The sequence below is a fragment of the Carassius auratus genome, chromosome 5 (genome assembly GCF_003368295.1).
Source record: "Carassius auratus strain Wakin chromosome 5, ASM336829v1, whole genome shotgun sequence".
NCBI classification, from domain to species: Eukaryota; Metazoa; Chordata; class Actinopteri; order Cypriniformes; family Cyprinidae; genus Carassius; species Carassius auratus.
In genome coordinates this window covers 10190292-10217056 of record NC_039247.1, presented here as the reverse complement: position 1 = coordinate 10217056, position 26765 = coordinate 10190292, and the positions used below count along the sequence as shown (strand labels likewise).

The window sequence follows — 26765 nt, the reverse complement described above, 5'->3', positions numbered from 1 at the left end:
AAATCAGCACAACAACCCTGTGTTTATGACATGATGTAAATCCCATAGACTGTATAAAAACAGATAAATCTTCATATACATCAGCGAGTGGGCAGATAGAGAATGTGCGCATTGCGCATGCGCAGTTTCACCAGCGTGCGTGTCTCTTTAAATGCGTGCAGCGCGTACGCGCTGTGTGTTTGTGTTGCTACACTATTTGACAGCTCGAATTCTGTTCCTGCGCATTACCATTACAGACCATCCGACACCGACTGTGGAAGGGGGAACATTTTCTCTTGAGTTGACAGCACTGGATCATATAAATGTGTGGTTTTATGTAGCATGCGAAAGATTCACGAAACGGAGGCCATGTAACGATCAACTCAGGTTTGATCGTAGAAGATGCTCGGACGCTCGGACTGGTGCTGGAATTACGAAGACATGATGTAGCCATTGAGCTGGTGATCTGTAGCGTCCAAAGACGGTGTTTCTCACCTGATCGGTATTATTTCCTTTCTATTCTTATAAATCCTGAATATGCGTTCGGCGTCATGTACGAAGAACATTTTTTGTTCTTCGTAGGCGCGTTCCGAGTCAGCTGAACTGAGTAAGATGCCCAAAAATGTTGTCTAGGTATGCAGCTCACTAGGGTTTGAAATACAGATTTTCGAATGGCGACCATTGAGGGTGACGTAAACATGCATTATTTGATATGTGTACCATTATTAAATACAAACTTAGATTAGTTGCCAAAAAAGAGGGTAATTGAAATGAATCGCTAGATGGGTCATGATGATCCAGTTAGAAGATGCAATGCTGCACCGACCCACAATACAGCTGCTATCCTCGCTGCTGGACTGTCAGTAACGTTACAGAATCGGGACGGGTTTATTTGAGACAGTCTTGACACAGGACTAGACTGTGCAACCGATCTGAGTTTTCTGGAAGAAGTTGTCTGCTTCTCCGGTTTCAGGACAAGCATTGAATGTCACACTTTCACCGAAATGCTTAGTCAGTTTGCTTAACTGATTAAACTTTTAAGCACAGGTGGTAATACTAACACAACACATTGTAAATCTTGATAAGAACAAGTCTTTGGAACTTCTTGCAAAAAGGTTAATATGGTAACTGTAGTTCGGGCGCAAATGGTTAAAGTAGGAACTGGTCATTATATATATATATATATATATATGAACGTGAAACTTGTATATTATATTCATTCATTACACACAGACTGATATATTGCAAATGTTTATTTCTTTTAATTTTGATGATTATAACTGACAACTAAGGAAAATCCAAAATTCACTATCTCAGAAAATTAGATTATTACTTAAGAATAATACAAAGAAAGGATTTTTAGAAATCTTGGCCAACTGAAAAGTATGAACATGAAAAGTATGAGCATGTACAGCACTCAATACTTAGTCGGGGCTCCTTTTGCCTGAATTACTGCAGCAATGTAGCGTGGCATGGATTCGATCAGTCTGTGGCACTACTCAGGTGTTATGAGAGTCCAGGTTGCTCTGATAGTGGCCTTCAGCTCTTCTGCATTCTTGGGTCTGGCATATCGAATCTTGCTCTTCACAGTCCCCATAGATTTTCTATGGGGTTAAGGTCAGGGGAGTTTGCTGGCCAATTAAGAACAGGGATATCATGGTCCTTAAACCAGGTACTGGTAGCTTTGGCACTGTGTGCAGGTGCCAAGTCCTGTTGAAATCTGTATCTCCATAAAGTTTGTCAGCAGTAGGAACCATGAAGTGCTTTAACACTTCCTGGTATAAAGCTGTGTTGACCTTGGACGTCAGAAAACAGAGTGGACCAACACCAGCAGATGACATGGCACCCCAAACCATCCCTGACTGTGGAAACTTTACACTGGACCTCAAGCAACGTGAATTTGTGCCTCTCCTCTCTTCCTCCAGACTCTGGGACCCTGATTTCCAAAGGAAATGCTAAATTTACTTTCATCAGAGAACATAACGTTGGACCACTCAGCAGCAGTCCAGTCCTTTTTGAAGCGAGGCGCTTCTGATGCTGTCTGTTGTTCAAGAGTGGTTTGACACAGGGAATGCGACACCTGAAACCCATGTCTTACATACATCTGTGCATAGTGGTTCTTGAAGCACTGACTCCAGCAGCAGTCCACTCTTTGTGAATCTCTCCCACATTTTTGAATGGGTTTTGTTTCACAATCCTCTCCAGGGCACAGTTATCCCTATTGCTTGTACACTTTTTTTCTACCAACTTCCCTTCGCCTGTCTATTAATGTGCTTGGACACAGAGCTCTGTGAACAGCCAGCCTCTTTTGCAATGACCTTTTGTGTCTTGCCCCCCTTATGCAAGGTGTCAGTGGTCGTCTTTTGGACAAATGTCAAGTCAGCAGTCTTCCCCATGATTGTGTAGTCTACAGAACTAGACTGAGAGACCATTTAAAGGCTTTTGCAGGTGTTTTGAGTTTATTAGCTGATTATAGTGTGGCACCAGGTGTCTTCAATATTGAACCTTTTCACAATATTAAAATTTTCTGAGATAGTGAATTTGGGATTTTCCTTAGTTGTCAGTTATAATCTTCAAAATTAAATGAAATAAACATTTGAAATATATCAGTCTGTGTGTAATGAATGAATATAATTTACAAGTTTCACCTTTTGAATGGAATTAGTGAATCTTCTTTTTGATGATATTCTAATTATATGACCAGCACCTGTATACACACACACACACAGACAGACAGACAAAACATACAGAGAGCACACTAAACAAATACAGCAGCAATAACTGGTGGTGAGAAAATACCATAAATGTTTTAGGTAAATTAGCCTTTATTCTAAATTGTTTGATAGGAAAACATTGGACAAAATTATAATGTGTATGTAAATAGAAAATAAGTCATAGCTGATTTTCCCATCTGCGAATAAGCATGAATTCGACCTTTTGTTAGAGGCACAGCTCACCAAATAATGTACATTTTGTCACCATTTTCATGCTCATGTTGCTGTTGACTTTCTTCTCTCCTTGGAACACAAAAGAGAAATGCAAAATCCCAGATCATTTGCTATAGAAAGGGGCTATTCACTTATGTGTTTCGCATTCAACTGCACTGCTTTTCCATTGTTTTTCTATTTAAACATGTACTAGACTTTAATTTATGAGTAAACTGTCCCTTTAAGTAAGATGTCACTTTTCCAATGAGACATTGTTAACATGTTGTGTCTTTGCTGTATAGCTGTATATCCCTACATCCTGTCTTTTTCCACCCAAATCACTCTCCATCTCTCTCCCTTTCCACAGAGTTCCAACCTTATTGAGTCAAGATTTTCAACCCTTCGTGAAAATGAGATTTAAATGAGCATTGATTAAGGAGATGACGACTTTCCAGGACGTGAGCTGGCTGGTTCAGGTGGCTCTCTTCTGCGCCTCGCTGCTGGTCGTACTAGCCTGGCTCGTTCAGTTCTCATTGGCATTGCTTCGCCCCAGGTGGTGCACGAGGTTTCAGGGCAAGAGGGAGACCAAATGGCAGCTGCCCTTGAGTCTCACCCACCAGACACTGACGGGCGGCGTGTGGGGTTCCCTCCTGAGGCTGAGGCTGGAGCGAGACGGGGCAGGGAGTGACACTGAGGCTGGTGTCAAAGGCCTTTTGTCATCACTTTTTGTGTTCAAGTCGTTCAGAGAGCACTGGCAGAGAGCTTGGGTGCGGGCGCTCAATGAACAGGCCTGCAGGCAAGGGGTGAGTATCAACTGGAGCAAAATTACTTTAAGACCGTATGGTAGAGAAAAATATGAAGGAGGTTTTGTATATACATAAGCATGTGTTTTCATTGCTCCATGCATGTTTATATGTGCGTAAGAGTATTTTTAGGCTATTGCGAGTGTGTGTGGGCATAATATCATGGCCTGACATGTTAGTGAATGTGTGGGTGTTAGAGTGTCAGGGGATGCAGGTTCTTGTGTAACAACCATACACACCCTCCCTCTCCTCCCAGAAAATCTGCTCTGCAGTGAGTATTACATATGACAGGCCTCAGTATATTGTCTCCTCTGGGGCTTCTCTCAGGAATCCAAATTTGCACTTTTTTCCCCTTAGCTAATCAGTGTAAATGAGTGTTTTTTTAAATTGCTGTCTTAAACGCTAAAATTTTGCAGAACAAGTGACACTCTTATTGCCTATGTTCACTAGTTTTATATTTAAGAGTCGCAAGCCACTTTCACACATGTAACCCGTTAAACTGACAGATTTCAGATGAACAGATGACAGATGAACATCTGAAACAGATGAAACTTTCGTTTCATTTACTGTCTAATTTCTATTTCGTTGGAAGAAATTCATACTTTTATTCAGCAAAGACATTGAAAGCAAAGACAAGACGTTGAAGTGACATTAAATACTTTTACATTGTTACAAAAGATTTATATTTCAAATAAATACTGTAAAAAGAATCCTAAAAAAGTTTCCTCAAAAATATTAAGCATAACATTATTTTTTAACATTAATAATGATCAGAAAAATGTACAGGTCCCAAATTTCTAATGGTAGTGTAAACGATCAATTTTTGATTAAACATTTCTGGCAATATTATAAATAAATGTTACATTTCGTCAACGGTTCTTGACCACTGACCAAAAAAAATTCTTTAAATGTACTCAAAAACTGTGTGTCTGAAAGCCCTGACATAAATTTATATTGTCACAAGGACTGTCAGTCAATTCAAACTTTTAAACTAAGTAATTACACGATATGTCAATGAATTTATTGCATATGAATTGCACATCAAATCTGGCTGAGAAATTACACACAAAATATATTTTAAAGCCAGTATTGTGTTACATGAAAAAATATTTAATTAGCTTAAGAAAAAAACTGCTCTTTTTATTTTGGGGTGAACTATCCCTTTAATATTTTTCTTATTTTTTATTACATTATTTTAATTACTTATTATTTTTAAAGAAATGATACATGAAATAAGAACCCCAAAAAAGTAAATGTCTTAATGAATAATTAATTGATTGACTGATTCATCTATGCATTCATTCATTCATTGATTTACTTGATTCGTTCAAATGGATTCAGTCAGGAATGAAGTAAATGGCAAATTTTATGAATAGGGCATTGATTGAATCATTGGTTCACCTGATTCATTCAAAACGCGAATTCGTTCTGAAAATGTGTATTGCTTGGAGAAACACAACAGTTGCTTTAATAGATAATATTTGCATTGGGAAAAGTGAGAAAAAAAGAACAATCGATCTTTGCAGCTCCATTTCTAGCTTAAAACACCTTATGAAATATAAGATGACAGATGTGGCGGGTGCATTAATTGTGTTAAAATGTTTAACACATTATTTTTTTACATAACTAATTAATTAGATTAACATGTTAAATCCACAGCCCTAATTATTACATTACTTAAATGATTAATAATAGTACAGCAGTATTACAGTATAAGCTTTATTTATGTTGATTATTGTTTGTGATCAGCTCATTATCTTATGGCCAGTCAGATACTCTGAGGTTCCACAATCAATTCTATATATGTATATTACTCTAATTATCGGAAAAACCACACAGATCACACAACTGGGTTAAAGGTCTGTTTAAAAACTGGTTTCCTCTGCAGTCCTTCATCTGGTTAAGAGTGTGTTTGAGGGCTGGTGAGTTGTGTAAAGGTCTCCTCTCCTATATTTAACTCTAACTGTATTTGATCCGCGTCTATATCAAAGCTCAGTCTGCCCAGTAGGTGTACTTAGAAAAAATGAACAATGTCCATCCATCCCCTCCCTAGTCACTTTTCTCAGTGAGATCAGGCTGAATCATGAAAAAATGCTTTTACTTTTCTTTGTAGATCTTTGAAGATCAGTTCATCAGAGGACTCGGCATCATTTTAAGTGATGGCGATCTGCATATTTAGTCTGATGACTCTGAGATATGATCAGAATGTAAAAAATGACATTTTCACTCAATAGGCAGTTATGGTTGGGATTTAGAGCAAATGTGAGCCTCTAATGAATTTAAACTTCAGTACAGTGAACTTTGCTCCGGCACCTGAGCTTTACAGAAAGTGTTTCCTTACCAAGGTCTCCAGCCAATAGTTGTGCCAGTTCAGCAACCTAGTTATTTTCTCAGGTTGTCAAAGTGGGGGAGGGAAGGCTACAGAATGCAGTTATGCAATTGCTTTCCCTTTATCTTAAATTTCTTCACAGTCAGTTGGTTTCTCTTGGATAAGAGAGGAGGCCAAAACTAATAAATAACCATGAATAAGTTAGCTTTTTAATTTAAGTGCATTTTGGCTGTGTGCCGTAACTGCAGCTCTGATTGTAATGCAGTCAGCTGATCCAAAAAGCAACTTAGCACTTTGAAGTGCAACGATTCTGCAGACTCTGTATGTGGGGCTATCAGAGACTCCTGAAGTAAGGACTTTTGCTAATGAATGTCCTTACTGTTAAGAGTCTCCACTTGGGAGTGAGTCGCAAAAGTTGATGTGGTGTGTCAGATTTTTTCTGTGTGAGATTTAAAGAGTAAATTCATGCCTGTCTTTTTCAGTGGGATTGACACAGGGTATGACTAGCATGGTTCTGTTCATGGTTTTTTTTTTTTTTTTTTTATTGGCATTTGAAAACTGTTAATTTGAGGTTTCATGATGATGTTATGAATGGTGCAGCCCTTCATTAAAAATATTTTTCTAAACATACAATTCGGTGGAATGATAGTTTCAGGAAAGCATGTAAGCATACAGGTTATATTGATGCAATATGTGCAGTTGTGTGAATCAAGCTAATTAAAACTAGGAGAGTAATGTTTTTGCATTTAGTTCTTCCCAAAGTTCGTCAGAATATATCGTTGAAAATTTGCCTTGTTGATCAACAGAATCCTGCTTGGTTTGAAAGTGTCTTTGTGCCTTTTAATACAGGATATCTACCAGACGTCTTTCCAAACCCTCTACTGCATCTGTTTTCAACATCTGTTCGTCTCCAAAAACCCTTCACACAGTAGCAAACTGTTGAATTCAGTTCAACTCCTGTAAATTTTCTTTCAATTAAACAAAGCAGTGGACCGTAAAGTAAGAGTTTCAAAGCTGAGTTGTACAGAAAAGACAGTCATGCTTTGTTTCTCCTTCTCCATATGAATGATTTTACCTTTTATGAAAGGAAACCATTTTATGTTTATCCATTCATCCAATAGTTTTAACGTCTGTGATAATAATGTAGGAAGAAGGAGGGTTGTTTAACAAAGGGGAGACGGTTAACTGGCTACAATGAAACGTGTTTAGGGAATGGAATCACTTTGAATTTATAGACCTTTTTAGATGATTTGACCTTCATTAGCAGGAAAACGGTTCGAAGGTGCCAATAGCTATGTTTCCATCCAAAGATGCAAATTTAACTTATGCGCAAGACTGGAATATCACATAAAACATTTGTAAATAAAGAGTTGGATACCTTCTGCTTGGGAACACAGTCATGTAAGACAGTAATTATACAGAAATACTTGGATGACAGACTTCATAACAACATATAGATGCTGTGAACGAGATCGGCCTGCTGGCTAGTCAAGCTATCCTGTCTCATAGCGCAAAGTCACATGACTTTTTCAGTGTGCATGGTGGAATTTATTCAGTAAATGTGTTTCCATCGTAGTTTCTGCAAATTTTTTGTTTAGCGGATTAAAAGTTTATCCTACTCATTTATGCGCGTAATGTTTTCTATGCGCATTTTTAGAATATATGGCGTTTTCATCCAGCGTTTTTTTTTTTTCTGCAATAATCCAAAATGCGCATAAAAATAGGTGGATGGAAACCTAGCTAGTGTTCAACTAAGCCTATCATTTCAATCTGCAATAACTGGATCTTCTGTGGGAATTTATAGTGCCGTGAAATGTTTGTCACATGACCCTCCCTTAGAGGTGACCTCTGTGTGCTAGTTAAATATTCCTTTGTTAGACTGGGCTTTGGGGAGAAGTTCCCATTGTGGCAGCTTTGATTTAGAATCTTGTCTCCAAGCAGACGGGATATTTGCTCTTTCAGCATGCCTGGTCATTGACTAATGAATCCACTCCACTCACATCCAATTCTTCTGACCTGAAAAACCTGCCAGAGAGGTTGTTCCAGTGCTTGTGAGGTGTTTTTTGTGTATGTGTAAGATCAGATTGAGAGGAAAAAGAGATCGAGCAACTTTAGCTCTGTGCCTCTGAAGCGCTGAAGTCATCTGTCGACATGGCAACGTGAAAACAAACACCATGGTATATAAACACCCTAGCCATGGCGACCACCTCTCAGGTTAGAGAGTGAAGGAGAAAAGAGAGTATTTCTGTATATCGGTTAAGCATTCCAGCCGTTTGTGCTTATTATTCTAATAACTAAGGAATTAATAACAGTTTATTATTTACAGTATCAAAACTATGCTGTAAATATGGATCTAATGCTGTAAAGTCTGACATAATAATTGAATTTTTCATCTTTTTCTTTGTTTTTTTTGTTTTTTACTTTTTTATAATAGCGCCTTTAACATTTAGACCACATATACAATTTTTTTTTAAAAAACTTAAAAGCACTAGCTGCTGATGAGGTAAACTAAATAATAGAAGCTACTTCACTTTGAAAAAAGTGCCTTTTGCAAAAACAAACAAACAAAAAAAACATAAGGCATTAGTCACTTACACTATAACCGGTAATGCTCGGTCACACTTTGCCAACTTGTGCTAACTGTAATATCATGTTTGGTGGGCAGTTTGTAATTACTTATAAGTGTTTTGTCATCAAAATGTTACATCTTCAAGGACCTCAGAGAGCCTTTCTACCATTAAACATCTCTGTTCTTTATTTTCAGTTATTAATTAATGTAATACCATTGTTGGACAGCGCGATTGTACGTGTTTTTTTTCCGTTAGCTTTAAAATAATTTTGAAGTTAGGACAGCTGTGGGGTTGTCCCAAAGTAAAGACAGTTTTTAGGATTTTTTGTCAAGTTAGGAGGTTTCTGTAATACCCCTTTCCTATCTGTAATTAAGATAAGATAACACACTTAGGAAACGCTGTTCTGTAATAGCTTTAGCCCTAAATTTGGTCCTAACTGAAATTAACATGGTTACCAAACAAATAAGATAAGATTTTAAAGTTAGGATCTTCCTGTAATATGCCCCCAGAGTCCTAAACTGAACAAAAATATGCAATTTGGTGCAGTTGCTGAAATTTAGCTAAAAAAAGTAAGATGAAGTTCTGATAGCTTGTAATGTAATTCAGTGAGATCTTTTTTAACAGTAGAGCAGCTGCTTAAAGAAGGGGGGAAAGTCTGATTCAGGGCTCGAGGCATATGTGTTTGTGGTTGCCTGAGGCATTGAGATAGAAGTGCATGAATAACACTTATTCATACAGACGGAACTTTGCAACTTTTTAATTATAATTGTTAATATGAAGCTTTCCTGATAACTTCCTACTAGAAGGATCAACCAGCCATTGACCATTGGTTAATCTCCTCTGCACCCTGTGGGATTTTAATCTGATTATCGGTTCGCTGACAGTTACAGAGAGAGTGGGATTGGTGTTGAACTGTCTATAAGGGAAGGATTAAAGGGCAGATAATGTATAAAGGATGTGTTGATCAGTTTTGACAATCCAAAATGTGTGAATCTGGGTTGAGTAACTTGCTTTGGGTGTATCTGTTTCTATAGGAAACAACCTAGGTGGCAGAGGCCTACAAAACAAATGGACTGATATTACTCTACCAGCACCCCAGAGAAACCTTGATGTCAGTGTGCAGTGGCAGTGGGAATAAAGAGTTGCTTGGTGCAATTCTGGTCACATTTGGTTGGTTTCAGGCTGCATTTCTATAATGTGTGAGGACTGCTAAGAGGCTTTATCCTTCGTTCGGTCTTTACTCTTTATTTCTCACCCAACACACTCACACACACATAAACACAAACTCCCTCTAGTAATCCAGGGATTTTGCTGGGGGGATCTGCACAGCTGGCTATATGTGGCAATAACAAAAGAAGGACGTCCCTTGAGATTGTTCTCACACACACACTTAAGTACACTACTTGCTAATAAACATGGTATAAAAAGCACACAGCTCAAAATAAAAGCTGTAAAATAACTTGGATTACTTTAACTCAAAGTTATCAGTTTAATTTGTCTCCCTCTCTTTCTGACAGCAACAGAGTATATGGTATATTATTAAGGTCTTTGTATTTAGTACACTCTTGAGTGCCTGGGAAAAGTTAACTTTTGCATTGATTTTCTCCTGTTGTGTGTGAATATATATATACCCTGAATATTGTCTTAATATAATAAGACACATACAGACCAACTATCTAAATTCCAAAGGTCAAAGTTTACTGTGTCTTAATTTACAACTGTGCACTAATCCTAAAGTTTGGGGTCAGTAGGATTTTTCTTTTTAAAGCAATAGATTTTTTTTTCAGCATGGATTCATTAAAATACTGTAAACAGTTTCTATTCAGCAAAGAATCCTGAATAAATCATGGTTTCGACAAATTATTAAGGAGCATAACTTGTTTTCAACATTGATAATGAAATGTTTCTTGAGAACCAAATCACCATACAATTTAATATATATTAAAATTGTAACATTTCATTATAATACTGTTTTACTATATAAATGCAGCATTGGTAAAAAATTAAAAAAATATATCTTAAAGACCCCAAACTTTTGAACTGTAGTCTACCTGTATCCATCCACAGTTTTCTATTTCATTTGTAGTTACAAAGAATGCATGTTGAATACTGTCTTTAAATGGTCATCACGTAGGCAGTAAAGAAGGGAATTTGACACTGGATGACACATATGGTCCATGCAGAGAGCTGCAACATATAGATCTGTCCAAATGTTCAGATCTACTGGCTTATTGTCTTCAAGACCATCTATTTTTAAAATTTAAATGAAAAGCAGAATAAACAATTGATTAATGACTTGGCTGAGATTGAGATCGAGATCGTCTCTTGTTCTCTCTGTGTGTGTGTGTGTGTGTGTGGCATCTGTGCATATGATGGAATGGTAGGATGGCACATTATCATGCCTGCAGTTCACAGAATAGCACACTGTCTGCACATGGACACACAGAGCTCAAGGTCAGACTAGTCTGTTTATTTCTGTCTCGCTATCATCCTTCTCATTGCTTTTTCTTGGTGGACAGACCTGAAAATAAGCACTGAATATAATTAGCATTTTTTGTATTTTCATGATAAAACAAGTGCCCTTTTAGTTCATGCTGGTTTTCTCATTAATTCTGATGAATGTAAGAATCAGGTAAGCCTCACCTTGCTTCACATTGGCTTATTAATAATCTACAGATCAGCAAACCCTGCATACAAATTTTTTTTTAATATTAGTCAGAAGATTGTGCATCACTGTGGCCCTCTTTTGTCCTTTATTTTGAAACGGCATTGCACTGCCTTAAGTTGTTGGCACTCAATGATTTAGATTTCCCCAAGGAATTTTTGGATCCTTAGTTTTGACATCAAGTTACGTCATGGTGCCTAAAGAAGGATATTTTTGGTTGCCTCAAATGGTTTTTGTGGTGTGTTTGAAGACTCCAGAGGGGTATTGAAGACAGGGTGTCTCAAAGTCAAAGTGACATTATACTAATGTGTATACGATCAAACTCTGTCATCCACATACTGTATCACATATTGCCTCTTTGTATGTGACATGCACACATACACCAATGAACTACCAAGGGCCTAACTGAGATGAACACACTACAATGTTAAAAGAACAGCATTTACGAGTTGAATGAGAGGGGGAACACATACACGTAACCACATTCTCTATAGTAGGGGTCTTAAGCTCAAATTATATGAAGCTCACTAGACAGGCGGTGTTCTCTGTTGGATTTGCTTGAACAGCTAAACAGTGGTTTTACAACCATATATTTTAACTGTGTACAATTACTAGCACAATTGTACTCTTGACATATAGACTTATGTCATACTTATAAGTGCAACAGTTCTAAATGTAAAAATCTTATATGATCATGTTCATATGGGAACTGGTTTAAAAAAAAAATATATATACATATCAAATTTTGTTCTATAATTTTAATTGGTTTAGTTATGGTTACCAGGGTTGGACTTTGATTTGAGGGCCCTAAACAAATTTCATGTATGGGGCCCAAACACACCAGCTATGTGCTTGGTGCACCCAACAATAGCTTAAAAGCAAATCGTTTTGAGAAATCAAGATTAATAATATCATGATACAAAAAACAAGGCCTATAAACCTCAAGAGTGTGGCATTTACCAGCAGGTCCGGTTCCAGATTAAAAACACTGAAGGTGCTTCTGAAATTAGTTAAGTTACTCTAGACTTAAATAATGTATATCATATTTTTGTCCTTTCCATTGTAATTTTATAAGTCCTGCATTTACTTATGGCTGTCATTCCCAACACTGTGTGTAGATGACCATCTTAGCAGCATGAAAAACAAGGCTTATTCAAATCTGAATGGAATATATATATATGTAACAATGTTCTTTCGTGGAAAGAACGAGGCGGGAACCAGTGGAAAATCAAACAAAGACTTTAATGACAAAATTAACACAAAACAAAAATCAAACAAAACAAAACATAAAATAAAATCCAGGCCTGGTCCTCTCTCGTCCTTCACTGTCGTCGCTCCTATTTTATATCCATCCAATCTCCTCCGTGGGACTCGAGACCGGTGAGTGTTGCACCTTACATATACCTAAACCTACAAGTCTCCACCCCCTAGATGTAGATCTTCTTTTTTTTTCATTTTCTAGATAAAATCAAACATTGCACAACACTCCGACCTGTCAGACCAGAGTTGCACCCCTGAAAACAGTTAATGCACACATGCCATTTTCTGCATATCAGTTATTTTACTTGTCTGTGGTCTCAAAAATGCATTCTGCGTGATCTTTAGAAGTTTGGCGTATGCTGAAAATGCAAACTGACGTGGCTAAAGTGGAATGTGTGGTGATTTGGAAATGCTTTAAAATGCTTGACTGTGCCCTATGGGGGTGGACAGGTCTGTATTATCATTTTTTTCTTTATGAATGCTGATTTCACTGATGGAACCTGAACAAACTATTGATGCAGAGGACAGAACAAGCTTTTTTTTCCTCTGTGCTGTAGTTGTATGTGCAGTATTTTCCTCATGAAACTACATTTTCAGTGCTTTTGCAGTTATGTAAAGATTTAGCAAAACCTCAACACTATTTTGGATATTTGATGTGCAAAAGAAAGGTGTATCCCAACTTAACGGAGTGCTAGTGTTCTTATTCAGTCCCTCCCTGGTCTCAGTGCACATGTCTGTTTGTAGTGGGTAATAGCCAGTGTCAAACGTGTGGATTACCTCATGATGTTGTGGAAGAGCACAGATGATCATGCAAATGTGTGATGTAAATGACAAGGATTTGTCTCTGTACGCAAATGACACGTATTGTGGTGATTCTTTGCTGAGGAGAGAATTAGACACATCGTCATGCTTGAAGGATGAAGAGAGGTGTATCAAATAAAGAACATATGCCAGTACAGTAGGGGATTTGTGTTTTCTCTTCTTCTTCTCCAAGAGCTCAGGGGCTGAGCCAGTAAATGCTGCCCAGTCAAACATGTCCTCTCGTCCCATTGGATGAGCTACAAAGAGAGAGAGAGAAAATTCGTACTTTCTGAGATTTAATTTTTTTTTATGGGTTTTTGGCTAAATGTCTGAAATAAGTTTTGTTAACAAGCTCAAAATATTCTCACGTTTTATTCAATAAAAAAAAGGTGGTTACTAACAACTGGTTAAATTGGATTACTGCAGAGTTTGTCGGGGATATTAAAACTGCATCACACTAAACAGGAAATCTCAATTACTAACCAGTACGATTTTACTGATGGTCTTGCAAGCTGTTATAACTTTCAACTTCAAGATTATAAATAAATATTGACAGAGTTGTTGGAAGGTTAATGGTGGTAATGTTAAATTCCTGCTGCGATGGTAATCTTTTGTTTTTTACGTCTGGTGGCTTCATAATTCAGAAAGGTTGTATTCATTTTGAAGATCAACTTAATAATCTGTAAAAATCATGTTATTTAGTCACAGAGCTTATTTTCTGCTATAATTCAAATGCAAATGAAAAAATCTAGTTGGCTCTTTGTCAAGGGAACCAGGATGATGCTAATATACAGGTTGTCCTACGAAAATATGTCATCGCTCCTTGATTACACATGCACATGCTTAAGATATTGATGATGTGCTTTTAGAACATTGCAGTAATATTGTTTATAATCTAGCAATAATATTGTCAAAATATGCAAAATGTTGTGAAGTAAATATTGCATCAGATGCGAACTATGAAATTTGCATTTTAAATGGTACTCCATGGTGTGATTGTAGAGTTTAAGCTTCATGTTACACACCCTCATCTTGACTCACAACGCATGAAATCATTTAAGAAGAAAGCTACAGCAGTGGTTTTCCAAGTTATGTCCATCAGTGCCAGCAACAGCCTCAGTGTTCTCCACACAGTGTTGTGGTTATGCTCATTCATTTCCATTACCACACTCCTCTCTTGCCAGTCACACTTGGCCAAGGTTTCTGCCTTGCTGCAATGTCCTGACACTCGCAGAGGTTTCCTTTTAATGTGATCAGAGGCCTTTGCTCTCATCATGATCTTTATTAGGGTGTTTTACAAGCTTAGATTAGATTAGTGTGTTTTTTACCTGGAGTCCTGGCAGTCAGGGTTTGTTGCATGATCTGCATTTGTGAACTGTGAAAGTCTGGCTCAAAAAGGTACATTGGCAGCTTGTCGTCATGGGAGTCTGCCACATTTGCCTGGACAAAATGATGTCATATCCTGAGTATGCTTTAAACTGACCAGTTCTTTTGGATAGAGATAGTTGGGAATATGTGTGCTAGGTATATGTGTGTGAGTGTGTGATTTGAAGAGGGACAAAATGTATGTTGTTTGTATTAATTTCTGTAATTAAGTACATAATGACCCAAACACAAGCACACTCTTTAAGAAGTTAAAGTATAGAGGATTTTTTAGCTCAGCTGGGATGATAATTGTTTTATATTTCCACCCACTTTTACATCTTATTGATGTTACTTATTGGTCTTAATTAAATGTGTCTTTTTCGGCATTGTTTTTCTTCCTGCAGTTGCACTTTTACATACTTGCAAACGATGCATTGCAGAAGAAGTAAAGCAGATGATATTGCAGTGCCTCCTTTGCCTGTTTATCATGCTACTTTTTCCCTAGGTGGCTGGGATTTCTGTTTTGAAACTCTGAAGATTTATGGATGCACTAGCTACTATATCATCTAGCTACTTAATATAAACATGCAAATAGACATTTAGCCCAAGAGACATATTTGAAGAGTGATTGCACCCACAAATGCCTTTTCTTCACTGATTTATGTGCAGATGAGCTAACTGACAATCTCCATTTTTTTCAGAGCTCCATTCAGATCACCTTTGATGACTGTCTTCAGCTCCCAACTTCTGCGTCGATTGACCGTGTGACTTGCACTGACCAATCAGTACGCAGCATGGTAAGCAGTCAAAGCTTTTACTTTGACACAAAAAAGACCAAATTACTTTGACACAAATGACCAAATAAGGGCTACTTATTTGTTTGCCCAATCTAACTAAAAGTTAACGTGCAAATATGCAAGCAAAGAAAGACATTTATGTTGTAAAATATGCTGTTCTTTTATTTCTTAGTAAAGCAACTATATACAGTATATAGCAAAATAAACTATTTTTAACATTGATAAAAAGGAATGTTTCTTGAGCACCAAATCAACATATATAAATGTTTTCTGAAAGATTGTTTACTCTGGAGTAATAGCTACTAATAAATTAAATCAGGAATTTCATTAAAAAAAAAAAAAAAAACATTATTTTGGTTATAATAATACAATATGACTGTTTTTACTGTATTTTTAATCAAATAAATACAGCCTTGAGACTTCTTTCAAAAAAATTTTAAAAATCTCACCGACCCCAAATTTTTGAACAGTATATGTAAAAACAAAAAGAGAAAAAAAGTTATTTGTCATAATTTATATGGTGGGAATTTAGGAATAAATATGATTTAGTTGTTATTGTGTTTTCTACATATAATTTTGAGTGATTACAATAATAACAATTTTTACAATAAACACATTTTTTGGGAGTGTCAGTCATCCAGCATCATTGTGTTCATCTGCATGTTCTCTTCTCTCAGAGTAAATGAATGCGAGCAGTTATAGGGCACACATCCTTGCAGTGGTATTCATTTGCACGTGCAGTTATCATATCTTAAATGATTTTCAGGCATGTTTGATGTAGTTAACACCCATTATATTTACATGTGTATGAAAACAAATTACAAATCCACTGAGAGAAACACGCACATGAGAAGCTATTTTTCGGTTCATTTGACAGACACAATCTTCAGTCTGATCAGCTCAGATATTATGTGCATGCTATGCTCCTAATATTTTTTTAAATAATCAATGTGTTTTTAAACACTCAAAATCTTAAATCAGGGCCAATGTGTCTATCTTATTAAGTTACATTCAGTATATACTTTCTCTATATGTAATCAAAGCATTTGATTTTTTTTTAAATAATATTATTCTTATGAAGATACTATGTTATGTCCAACTCAGTCATCATTTGTCAATCATACCCTCAACCTCCTCTAGGTCCTGAAGTGCAGTTGTTCAGTCGACACTGTAACATTTCCCGTGACTGTCACTCAGCAGTCACATGCAGCTGTTTCCATGGATACCTACCAGATCACGGTGAAGCCCATGCAGGCCCAGGTAAAATACAAATGAAATGGATTTGCATCTGCAAGTTTGCATCAGTCTGCATAGCTGCACACTCAACTTTCATTAGTCTGGTTTCTCCTGCCGCTGCTCACATGAATGAGCCTCTCAGTTTGCCAATTTTTCCCCCCATCTCAATAGCCTAATGTAGACTGTGAGGTTTAGTGGCTATGAATATTGCATGCGATACTCATCTCAAACAAACGACGCCACTTGATGCATAGTGCCATAGTTTAATGTTTCATCTCTATATGGTAAAAAATGGAGCAGCCATCGATGAATATATTCATTTTGCAAATTCAGTGTGAAACAGGAGTTCAAATGTTCTGTATGGGCTTCTGTAGTTGCAGGTCTGTCTTGAGGAAGTGGAGGAAGAGGGTCTCCTTGTGTCCTGGACCTTTTCCAAGCAGCCTCATCTCTCTTTAACTGTAACACCACGCCAAAGAGTACAGAAAGAGGCAAGGGAGTAGTTTTGGTCACATAGGTCTTGTTCCTTTCAGCTTGTGACCTATTACAAATTGCAAACTGTATAAAATGCAACTATGCACATAAACTGATATCTTTGTTTTTGGTTTTGTCTTTAGGGCTCTGACGTGGAGGTGGACAGTGAAATGATTGCGGCGCTGGTGGAGGACACACTGTACACAACACACCCTGCCATGATCCTCAACCTGAGAGCCTGTGTATCAAGCCCTGCGGTAAAAACTATACCAGTATCGATTGCTATATCAAACAGTGAGGGTTATGACCGTGTACTGGGTCAGTGTGGCCAGCATTTGAAACTGTACTGCACATTATGACCAAAACTTCTGTAGATCTTAAAAAAGTCTTATAAGTCTGAATTCACCCTTTCAGTAATTAAGGCCTTAAATATTTGTCAGTGGGCCATGAAGACTTGTTTTCCTTTAAATTAAATAGTTTTTCCTAGGTCCACTGGCAAATATTTGTTATTTTTAATCATAAACTCACTTTATTTTTTCTAAGTTTTACAGAAAACAAGATTCATGTCATTTTGCTTCCCAAGTCAATGTATCTAGATTTAAGAATTTGTAGAAATTTGCACCAGGGCTGTGCGATTAATCAAAATCATCATAAAAATCACGATTGGAGCATGCGCAATTTCTAAATTGCTTTATTGCACGATTTTCTGCGGCCTCGATGTCCTGCAGTATGCTATCCGAACCAATCAAAATGCAGTGTGCCTAAATGGAGGTCGCGAACAGAACATACTCTGTCTGTGGTGCATATTTTTTTCTGCGCCCACAGATCAAAACATTCACACTGCATGCTGTAAACGATTCGAAATATGTGAACAAGAAAAGGATAGAAATAGAAAGGTGCGAAAAGAATAAATATCTAGCCCATGACCACAGAGAGATTTGTGAGTGCACAGGACATCATTTGAGTGAGAGGAGAGACATTTTAAGTGCACGCACTCTCTCCGGGCGAGAGCAGTGTGTATCTGAGCATGCGCATCTGGTTTTGTTGAGTGGAGAGATTCGCACTCGTGCATTATATTAATGTGCTTTTGCGCTACAATAATGCGCTCTTGACATTTTTCATTAAAATAACGCCATACTCCAGAAGTGATGCGTCTGCAGCAGTCATGCAGCGATCATTTCCGCACAGTCTATTTCTGCTGGGCTGCAGTGCACATGATTAAATTGACAGCAAATGTTTCACATGGATTGACATGGAAATGTAGTAATTACACAATAAATACATGTAATTAATGTCTACTGTTTCACAGTCAACACATGGCTTTTTGGCTAGATTTAAAACTAGGAAAAGTGCACTTTTAGATAAACAAGGCAATAATGGATGACACTCGTGGAGGTAGGAAAACAAAGTTATATTTATTGAGTTTAAACGTGAATATGTCTATGAAAGATTGTATTACTGGCTTACCCGTTTTAAGCCCTGGCTTGCACTGGCCCGACAATGAAAATGCGGCTATTGAGCTCTAAGACCAATGCATTGTAAAAAAAAACAACAACAAACAAACAAACAAAAAAATTCCCTGTACACAATTTCCTTTTGACTTACGTCTGTTCTAAAGGCATGTTACAAATTTTTGATAAAGCTCTAATTGATTTTCTTTTGGAAATATGTTTCAAATTCTCACTGAATGCATTTATGACTGTAAAGCATGTCTGTGTGTTTCAAACCCGTAAAAGCTTTGTTCATCTTCAGTCACAAGCTGTCCGGTTTTCATCCAAAATATATTAAATTGTGTTCCAAAGACAAACAAATCTTTTATGGGTTCAGAGCGACATGGGTGCAAGTGTTTGACGTATAACATGCAGGGATGTATGACACCCTTATCAGTACAAAACATACTAGACATGTATTTAAAGTTAGAATGAGGAATTCTAACTTTAATATGTGACTTTCATGTTATACTTTCATGTTATAAAACATTTACATTCTATGTTTTAATAGTTTCCCAGGGAGAAGCAGATTGGTGGTCTGAGCTCTCCATCTCAAAGCACGCCTGTCAGGCAGATTTTGGTGCACCAGCTCAGAGCAACCAACATCAAAAAAGGTATAAAATGATCATGATTCTTAAAAAACTTTGTGTTTGAATTAAGAATTCGCCTAAATATTTACATAATCAGCCACTCTGATTTGCCTGAATTCCTTGTTGACCGTTAAAGGAAGCCTTGTTTAATTAGACTGCATTCATGTTCATTTGACCCCAGTGTTTTTACTTCAAAAATCATCTTAATATGCCAAGGAACATATCCTATTGTTATCAATGTTAACATAAAATTATTCAGGATTCTTTGATTTTCAGAAACTCTGTATTTGAGCAGTTTATGGTGTAAGTTATGTGACTTCTTTTCCAGGATGTCAGACTCATGTAGGAGAGCTTTGTTGTATGCTGAGTCTGGACACTCCTTCCATTGAACGGAGAACCGGCTTCCTTACTCCTTCCCCCAGTCCTGGAGCAGCCCTTCACTGGACTGACGACTTTACACTGTAAGCACACTGTTCTAACATTATCTGATTATAAAGGCAGATATAGATCAACAAGGACAGAAACATATGAATAGACTGGATTGAAACATTCTGAGTGAGGTGTTGACATGTCTGACTCCTAGGAAAGGTTACAAGGAAATGTTTCTTATAAAGTCATGTTCTATCAGACAAAGTCATTTTTGTTCATACAATTAATTTAACTCTGCGCTACAGCACTAGACTGAGGCTGTGTTTACTACAACGCTGTAGACAAAAATGGAAAAGTTTTTCCCTTGCTTTTTAAAAAAGTTTCACGCATGAACAACAACGTTTTCAAAACGTTTACACACATCCGCGAAAATGGCCAAAACTCTGTATTACGTATCCCAGGCGAGTAGTTGGCTCTGTCCCCTTGTTAGTAAACAGTACCTTGAAGGGAAGTGACGATTATATGATGCGTCTCCACTGTTTGCTGTATTATTGGTGAAATAAATCCACACTTTGCTGAAGAAGCATTAGCAATCTCTTGAGCAGCAACAACAGTACTATGTACTCCACCATTGTTGGTTATGTTTTTTCACGCTTGCCTTTAAATTCGATGCCTACATACCTAACACGTATGCACAGAAACAACAATGGTGGTGTTTCCAAAAACTTGCACTTTGAAACCTGTTTTCAAAAATATGCGTTTTCAGTCACCAAAACGCTGTTGTTGTGTAAACGAACAGGCAAAATATAAAAAATGTCCTGCTTTTGGCTGAAAATGTTGTCGTGTAAACGACCCCATATAATCCAGTGGGATTTTCTAACACCTTCCATTTAAAGGTCAACTTCCCTACTTCAGTTTAACACAATGGAGCGTTTTCCTCAAAGTCTGTTTTATAATGGCAGCCCTGCTGTGATGAATGAAGGTGTGAAGCTGTGAGCAGCTCCACCAATGGCTCTGTGAAATGTACAGCAGCCAACTCCCGATGAAACAAAGAGCTGTTTAGCACATTTAATTAAAGCCATTCCCAACACGTCACTATTTCATGTGATGCCAATTTACAGAATGCCCAATTTAATTCTCATAGCCAGCCAACACACTGCTGCTGTGGGATCAAATGGGACATTTAGTCTACCACAAAACCGATGGTATACAGCAGTTTTATAATCTAAAATCCAATTACAATTGTTAAAGTCAATTTAGTCTTTTAATGATACTGATATGATAAAAAAAAATCGCTTCATCTCCAATATTTTGTATTACAAAATTAAAGCTAACTGTGTGTGCATCTTTATTTACTTGTGATAAATCAAAGTCTGTTTTTATCAATTAGGGAAGTAGGACCAGAAACCAAAGAACTCCAAGTAAGACTTGTGGAGAAGAACAGCAAAGGAGAACGTGAGTCACTTTTCAGTGCCTATCATTCAATGATTCATCCAGCATTATAAGAAATGTATTGATCTTAGATGATCTGGTGAATGATTAAAGACTGATATTCTCTATTCTCTAGTCTGTTTTTTTGTTTTTACTGCATGATATACTTGTCTGTCCGTTGATTAATTTGTTTTCTTTTTTTCTGTTTGACAGAGTTTCTGCCTGGTTATGCTTCCTTACAATTGGATCCCTCTAAAAGAATTTCTAATGGACAACATAAACTGTCCATCACGCCGGGTCATGGTCTGGCTCCAACTGCAATTGTGACATTAGAAGTAAGGACAGCATAAAGTAGAATTCAGATATATTTCAAATACACTACCGTTCATATAAGGCTACATTTATTTGATCAAAAAATACATTAAAACAGTAACCTTGTGAAATTTCAATTTAAAATAAATGTTTTCTATTTTTAAATGTAATTTATTCCTGTAATGGCAAAGCTAATAGAAAGTTTAAAAGAACAATTATTTAACAGAAATAGTTTGTAACATTTTAAATGTCTTCACTGTCACTTTCGATCAGTTTTGTGTGTTCTTGCTAAATAAAAAGTTGTTTATTTTGAAAGACTATATATTTACCCCAAACGGTAGTATATGACAGTGTGACGGACAGATAGATACTAGTAATTCACATGTATAAAGTATACATGATTTCCATGATAACACAATGTTCAGAGTGTTTGCATTACTGATTAAGGCTTCAGCCAACCTTGTGTTCACTTTTCCGAACACTTTGATAAGCCTCTGTTCCAAATGTCAATGTGAATTATTTAATAGAAAACATATCTTATTACAGTGGTGTGCCTTGTGAAGCCAATGCTCACTTTATCTCTGATTAACTTGATAACGGAATAATTTATTTATTTAATCTAGTACTTTAGTTTACACCAGTGCTTCATTTGAGCTGGATCTGGAAAATGTCAGATTTAGAATTTTTGCATTCTATATATATATATATATATATATATATTTTATTTTATTTTTATTTTTTTGTTTTTTTTGTAAGATAAAACAAGTGCATTAGATCCTGACTGTGCATGTGTGCATACAAGTCAGATAGCAAGCGAGGACAGATAGATTTATTTGGAGGTTATGTATAGGTCCTAAAAATATTTTTTACCAATCATCTAAGTTCTAAATCGCACTCATTGATTGGTGAAAACAAATGTTGTTATTTTTGTTATTATTTTTTGTAACTTGCATACTGCTAAATTTTCCTTAAATCATCCCGGCAACCTCTTTTTGACCCTGTGCCCTAGGCTGTAGTTAGGTCCATGCAGAAACCATGCAGAATGTTGTGCCATCACCGTTTAGTGATGTCACTGAGTATCCGGGGAAAGCTGAAGTTGTACTATCAATGTCGGTCACAGTGCCTTTTAATTGCGGTTTTGGATCCGGAAATTATTCATTTACAAATTAAGCACTGGTTCACACTGTACATGTTACACACATACTCTTGACCTGAATAATCTTTGTGTTTGTGAACACATAGGCAAAGTCAGCTCAAAATTATGCTGTACATATGGGGATTGTTTTTTTTTTTTTTTTTATGATATCAGTGTCTGTACTAACCGTATTTCTATAGTATATTTATTTAAAAAAATTTAATTATAGGAATTTATGCTTTTTGATTTTATGTTTCTGCCTCCATAGCTGTTGTATTTGGAGTCCAGTGATTTGCGTGCAGGTCAGAATGCCACTCCTCCGCGATCCTTGGTCACCCCCTCAAAGAAGGTGGACGTAGACCGCACCATTATGCCTGATGGCACCATTGTCACTACGGTAACCACCATCCAGTCCCGACTAAAACTGGACTGCAAACTAGGTAAAGGCCACATCACTCAGGAACACTGAGAACACACACATTCTTCTGTCTGCATTGTCTAGTTCCACACAAGTGACTTGGCAGTTTCACCCTATCCTATTTCTTCCTTTGTAACTGCAGGAGACTCTCCGTCTAGGTCTCCCTCAAAGGTGGAGGTGACTGAAAAGACCCCCACTGTGCTCACAAACAGCTTCCAGAGCACCAGTGCCAGTCCCACCCCCAGCAGTGAGCTCCACATTAACATTAGCATTAGCATTTTTTAGATGAATAAGAGAATTCTTTCATTTATCAAGGACGTTTAGTTGATTAAACGTAAGATTAAAGACATTTCTAATGTTATGAAAGATTTCTGTTTTAAACAAATGATGTTATTTTGAACTTTTTATTAATCAAAGAATCTGGAAAAACAAGTGTATCATGGTTTCTACAAAAAACATTAAGCAACAATTCTGTTTTCAACATGGTTAGGATTTTCGAGTAGCAACACAGCATATTAGAATGATTTCTGAATGATAATGTGACACTGGAGTAATGGCTGATAAAAATTAAGCTTTGCCATTACAGGAATAAATTACATTTTAAAACAAAATAAAATGGAAAAAAGTTATTTTAAATTGTAATACTATTTCACAAATTTACAGTGTTTTTTTAAATCAAATAATTGCAACCTTGGTAAGCATAAAAAAACCCACATTATTAATCTCCAGACTTGTCTTTATTATCATGTTTATAATTGAAATGTGCACGTGTAAATTAAAAATTAGTACCACACATTTACAATATTTACATGTTTGGTTTTAACCATTTATCTATGTTAATATTACAGATATTTGTTCAAATACATTTAGTAAACATTATTTATTGTTATATTATTATTATTTATTTATTTTTTTTTTATTTTTTTTTGCTGTGTCATTTGAATAAATTAGGGGAAAGTCTGTGATCCTATTGTGTTTGTATCTGTGTGCTATTTCCAAGCAGAAGGCACCCTCCCTAATGGGTTGGATCCCATCACAGAAACGGCCATTCGGCAGCTAACCGAGTCAGCTAGTAAGGTACCTAAGAAGACGCCTACTAAACGCAGCACTCTCATCATATCTGGGGTGTCAAAGGTCAGAGTCAGAACATCAAGTAAACAGACATTTCTAATCATAGTCATAAAAATATCTTGGTTACAGTGAGGCAGGCATCTAGGGAAATGATCACAAGAACGGTCTCTTTAGCCCGCCCCACAGGGTCATTGGTTAAGTCTTCTCTTTCAGTTACATAATTTTGATGAAACACTCATCAGGTGACTGTTTGACTAGAAAATTGTCACCGGCATATCTTTTAGGCTGTTATAACACTGAAATACTAATGTTAACTTCCTTTTGAACATTGTAATCTATGAGCTTTCCAATCTAAATATCAAACTGTTACATTCTAGCTCCCCAAAGGGAGGGGAGCCTGACAACCCACTGCTCGGGCCCATTCTCAAACTCATTCGTCTCATATCATATCTCATAAATCACTGACCTAACAAGGTTCACAGAAGGGATGACAGCGGAGCTGTTTCTGCAAGCACACTGCCAACATGTCGTCTTCCTCAGCTGTGCACCAAGCTACTATTCCGCAGGAAACACAGAGAGAAAGATCCCAGTTTCAGTCATTCCCACGAGGACATCTCTAACCTGGGTAATGTCTCCTCCACAGCCTCCTGTTCCTCCACCAGCCGTAAAAAGTCTGGAAGCTTCTCTCGCCGCCTCATCAAACGCTTTTCGTTCCGCTCATCCAAGACAAAGGGCAAATCCAGCACAGCCAATGGAGGATCCAGCACTACAAATAACTAAAGGAGAAATAGAGATGAAGGACAAGTAAGAGAGACACGGTGCGGGCACCAGTCAAATGAGTGTAGAATTGGATCCAAATTTCTCCAGAACTAATTATTTATGTTATATACTGATTTTCTACAACCTAATTGGGGTAACATAATTATTCAGACCTCATTGTACCCAGGAAGCCAGCCTTGTTTAGGTGAGTTTTTTTTCTGGAACATCATCATTCATCTGTGATTTAAGGCTTTCAGGTTGGAAAACGCCAAAATAAATGTGGAAGATAAAATGATTTGACTATTTATGGGTCCACTGCGAACCTAATTAATTTGCTAAAATGGATAAAAGGGTGCTTTTGTGGATAATTATGAGCGAACAAACTTGAGAAACTCGAAAGGGTCTTGTCATGCGGCTGTTGAGCACAAGGGGGCGACATAGACCTATGACTTGATGCCTCCAACACTGTCAATATGTGTTGTTCTTCTTATTTATTTCATCAGTTGCACTTTTGATCTTATTCGGATTGTTTACAATTCTGGGGATCTCTTTTTCTGTCGTTTTATTATGTTTGTGTATCGTTTACTGTTATCAGCACTGTTTTATTTCTCCTGAGCTCACGAGGAGTAACGTTATTTCCAGAGTGTGATATGCAAAGACATGCTGTGAGCTTTGTTCTCGTTTTTCTGTTGCTATAACATTTAGATCAAGGGATATTATGCCGTTTTCAAATAGTGCTAGATTTGACTTTCATTGTGGCTTAATGATCTTTTATAATGATGTTTCTATTTGTTTAAGAAAACGGAGACTGAGAACTTACTGTAGGCATATCTCACTAAATTACGTTCGTGTGTTGGTTGTAAACTGTAAGCACTTAAAGGGATACACTACAGGGGAAAACGCATTTGTGTATATGTATAAATTATTCCACAACTTATTGTAAATCAGGCTGCAGCGGAGAATAGTGCTATTTTTAGGGTCCACGTGAAAACAAAGCTCAGGGGATACAATGAAAAGGTGAAATATGTTTAATCACGGTATCTATCTTTTTTTTTCAGAGAAGGTTTGAACAAAACAGGCGTGAACGTTACCCCAGTAACACACAACCCCGTTTCCTCCTTCTTCTTTTTGTTCTTCCCTTTTTTTCATTTGAGGTTAGTTGTAGTAAACTTGTACAGAGTAGCGGGCTTCCGCACGTGCGTTACTTACCACAAGTAGATTTTATTAATCGTAATGATAATATTGAGCAGAATATTTTATTGTTTTCTGATACACTACAAATTCGCGTTAACGGTAAGTTATAACGTTAGTTCACACTCAAAGGTATAGCGTTACCATTATTCACCTTGGTTTACTTTGTATGGATCATAGATTCAGTGGTGACCGAGGCTGTGGATGTACATAAAATCTATTTTTGTCTTTTTTTTTCTCTTGTTATCATTAAGTCATACAGGTTTGTAAATGAAAAGTAATCTCATTTTGTGTGAACTATCTCTTTAAGAAATCTCTCTTGTCGTATCCCCCTCCAACCCATATGATCAAGCGAAAAATAAAAATTGTTGTAACGTTAACCCGAATCTAAATAATACAGGAAAACGTTTCACCAATAAAATGATGACTTGCAGTTCATGAATCAATGACAGTTTGTGTGTGAGTCCTGGAGCATAAAGCCTGAACATGTTATATATGACCAGAATGTTATGAGAACTGCGAACAAACTAAGACAGTGGACCTTCTGATGTATTCGGAGATTTATATTATTGTGTTTAATTTGATGTTTAATATATTCTAAATAAACTATTTTTGAAAATCCATTCATCTTCGGGGTTTTTTTTCCCCTTGAAAATGTACTGACGTTATATGACTTAAAACAGAGAAAATAATCTGGTAAATTGAAAGTGTTGCCGAAAGTGTCCCACTAACAACATTCATTTCTTTAAAGTAAATTAAGCAATCTAAAGTGTATTTTATATATAAAATGTTACAT

General features: G+C 36.8%; 1 protein-coding gene across 4 annotated transcripts; it reads left to right on the top strand.

Annotated features, from left to right (window-relative positions):
• Nucleotides 1-127: 127 nt before the first annotated feature.
• On the top strand, nucleotides 128-26592 carry LOC113074603 (phospholipid transfer protein C2CD2L-like). 4 transcript variants are annotated; one of them, XM_026247438.1, is made up of 14 exons: nucleotides 128-481; nucleotides 3274-3709; nucleotides 15401-15496; nucleotides 16637-16756; nucleotides 17107-17220; nucleotides 17347-17460; nucleotides 19205-19307; nucleotides 19612-19744; nucleotides 21043-21107; nucleotides 21297-21418; nucleotides 22799-22970; nucleotides 23091-23195; nucleotides 23952-24082; nucleotides 24663-26592. In XM_026247438.1, the coding sequence occupies exons 2-14, from the start codon at nucleotides 3347-3349 to the stop codon at nucleotides 24825-24827; spliced, it is 1803 nt and encodes a 600-aa protein (XP_026103223.1). In that variant the 5' UTR covers nucleotides 128-481; nucleotides 3274-3346; the 3' UTR covers nucleotides 24828-26592. The 4 variants fall into 4 exon arrangements, with proteins under 4 accessions (XP_026103223.1, XP_026103229.1, XP_026103222.1 ...); XM_026247444.1 differs by having other exon boundaries at nucleotides 23949-24025; XM_026247437.1 differs by having other exon boundaries at nucleotides 23949-24082.
• Nucleotides 26593-26765: the final 173 nt, after the last annotated feature.

Excerpts from the sequence above, each read along its gene's own strand:
- LOC113074603 (XM_026247437.1), top strand. The coding sequence starts at position 3,347 with ATGACGACTTTCCAGGACGTGAGCTGGCTGGTTCAGGTGGCTCTCTTC. Across the intron at positions 17,461-19,204 it reads CCTGTGTATCAAGCCCTGCG|TTTCCCAGGGAGAAGCAGAT; the intron begins GTAAAAACTATA and ends ATGTTTTAATAG. Across the intron at positions 21,108-21,296 it reads GAAGAACAGCAAAGGAGAAC|AGTTTCTGCCTGGTTATGCT; the intron begins GTGAGTCACTTT and ends TCTGTTTGACAG.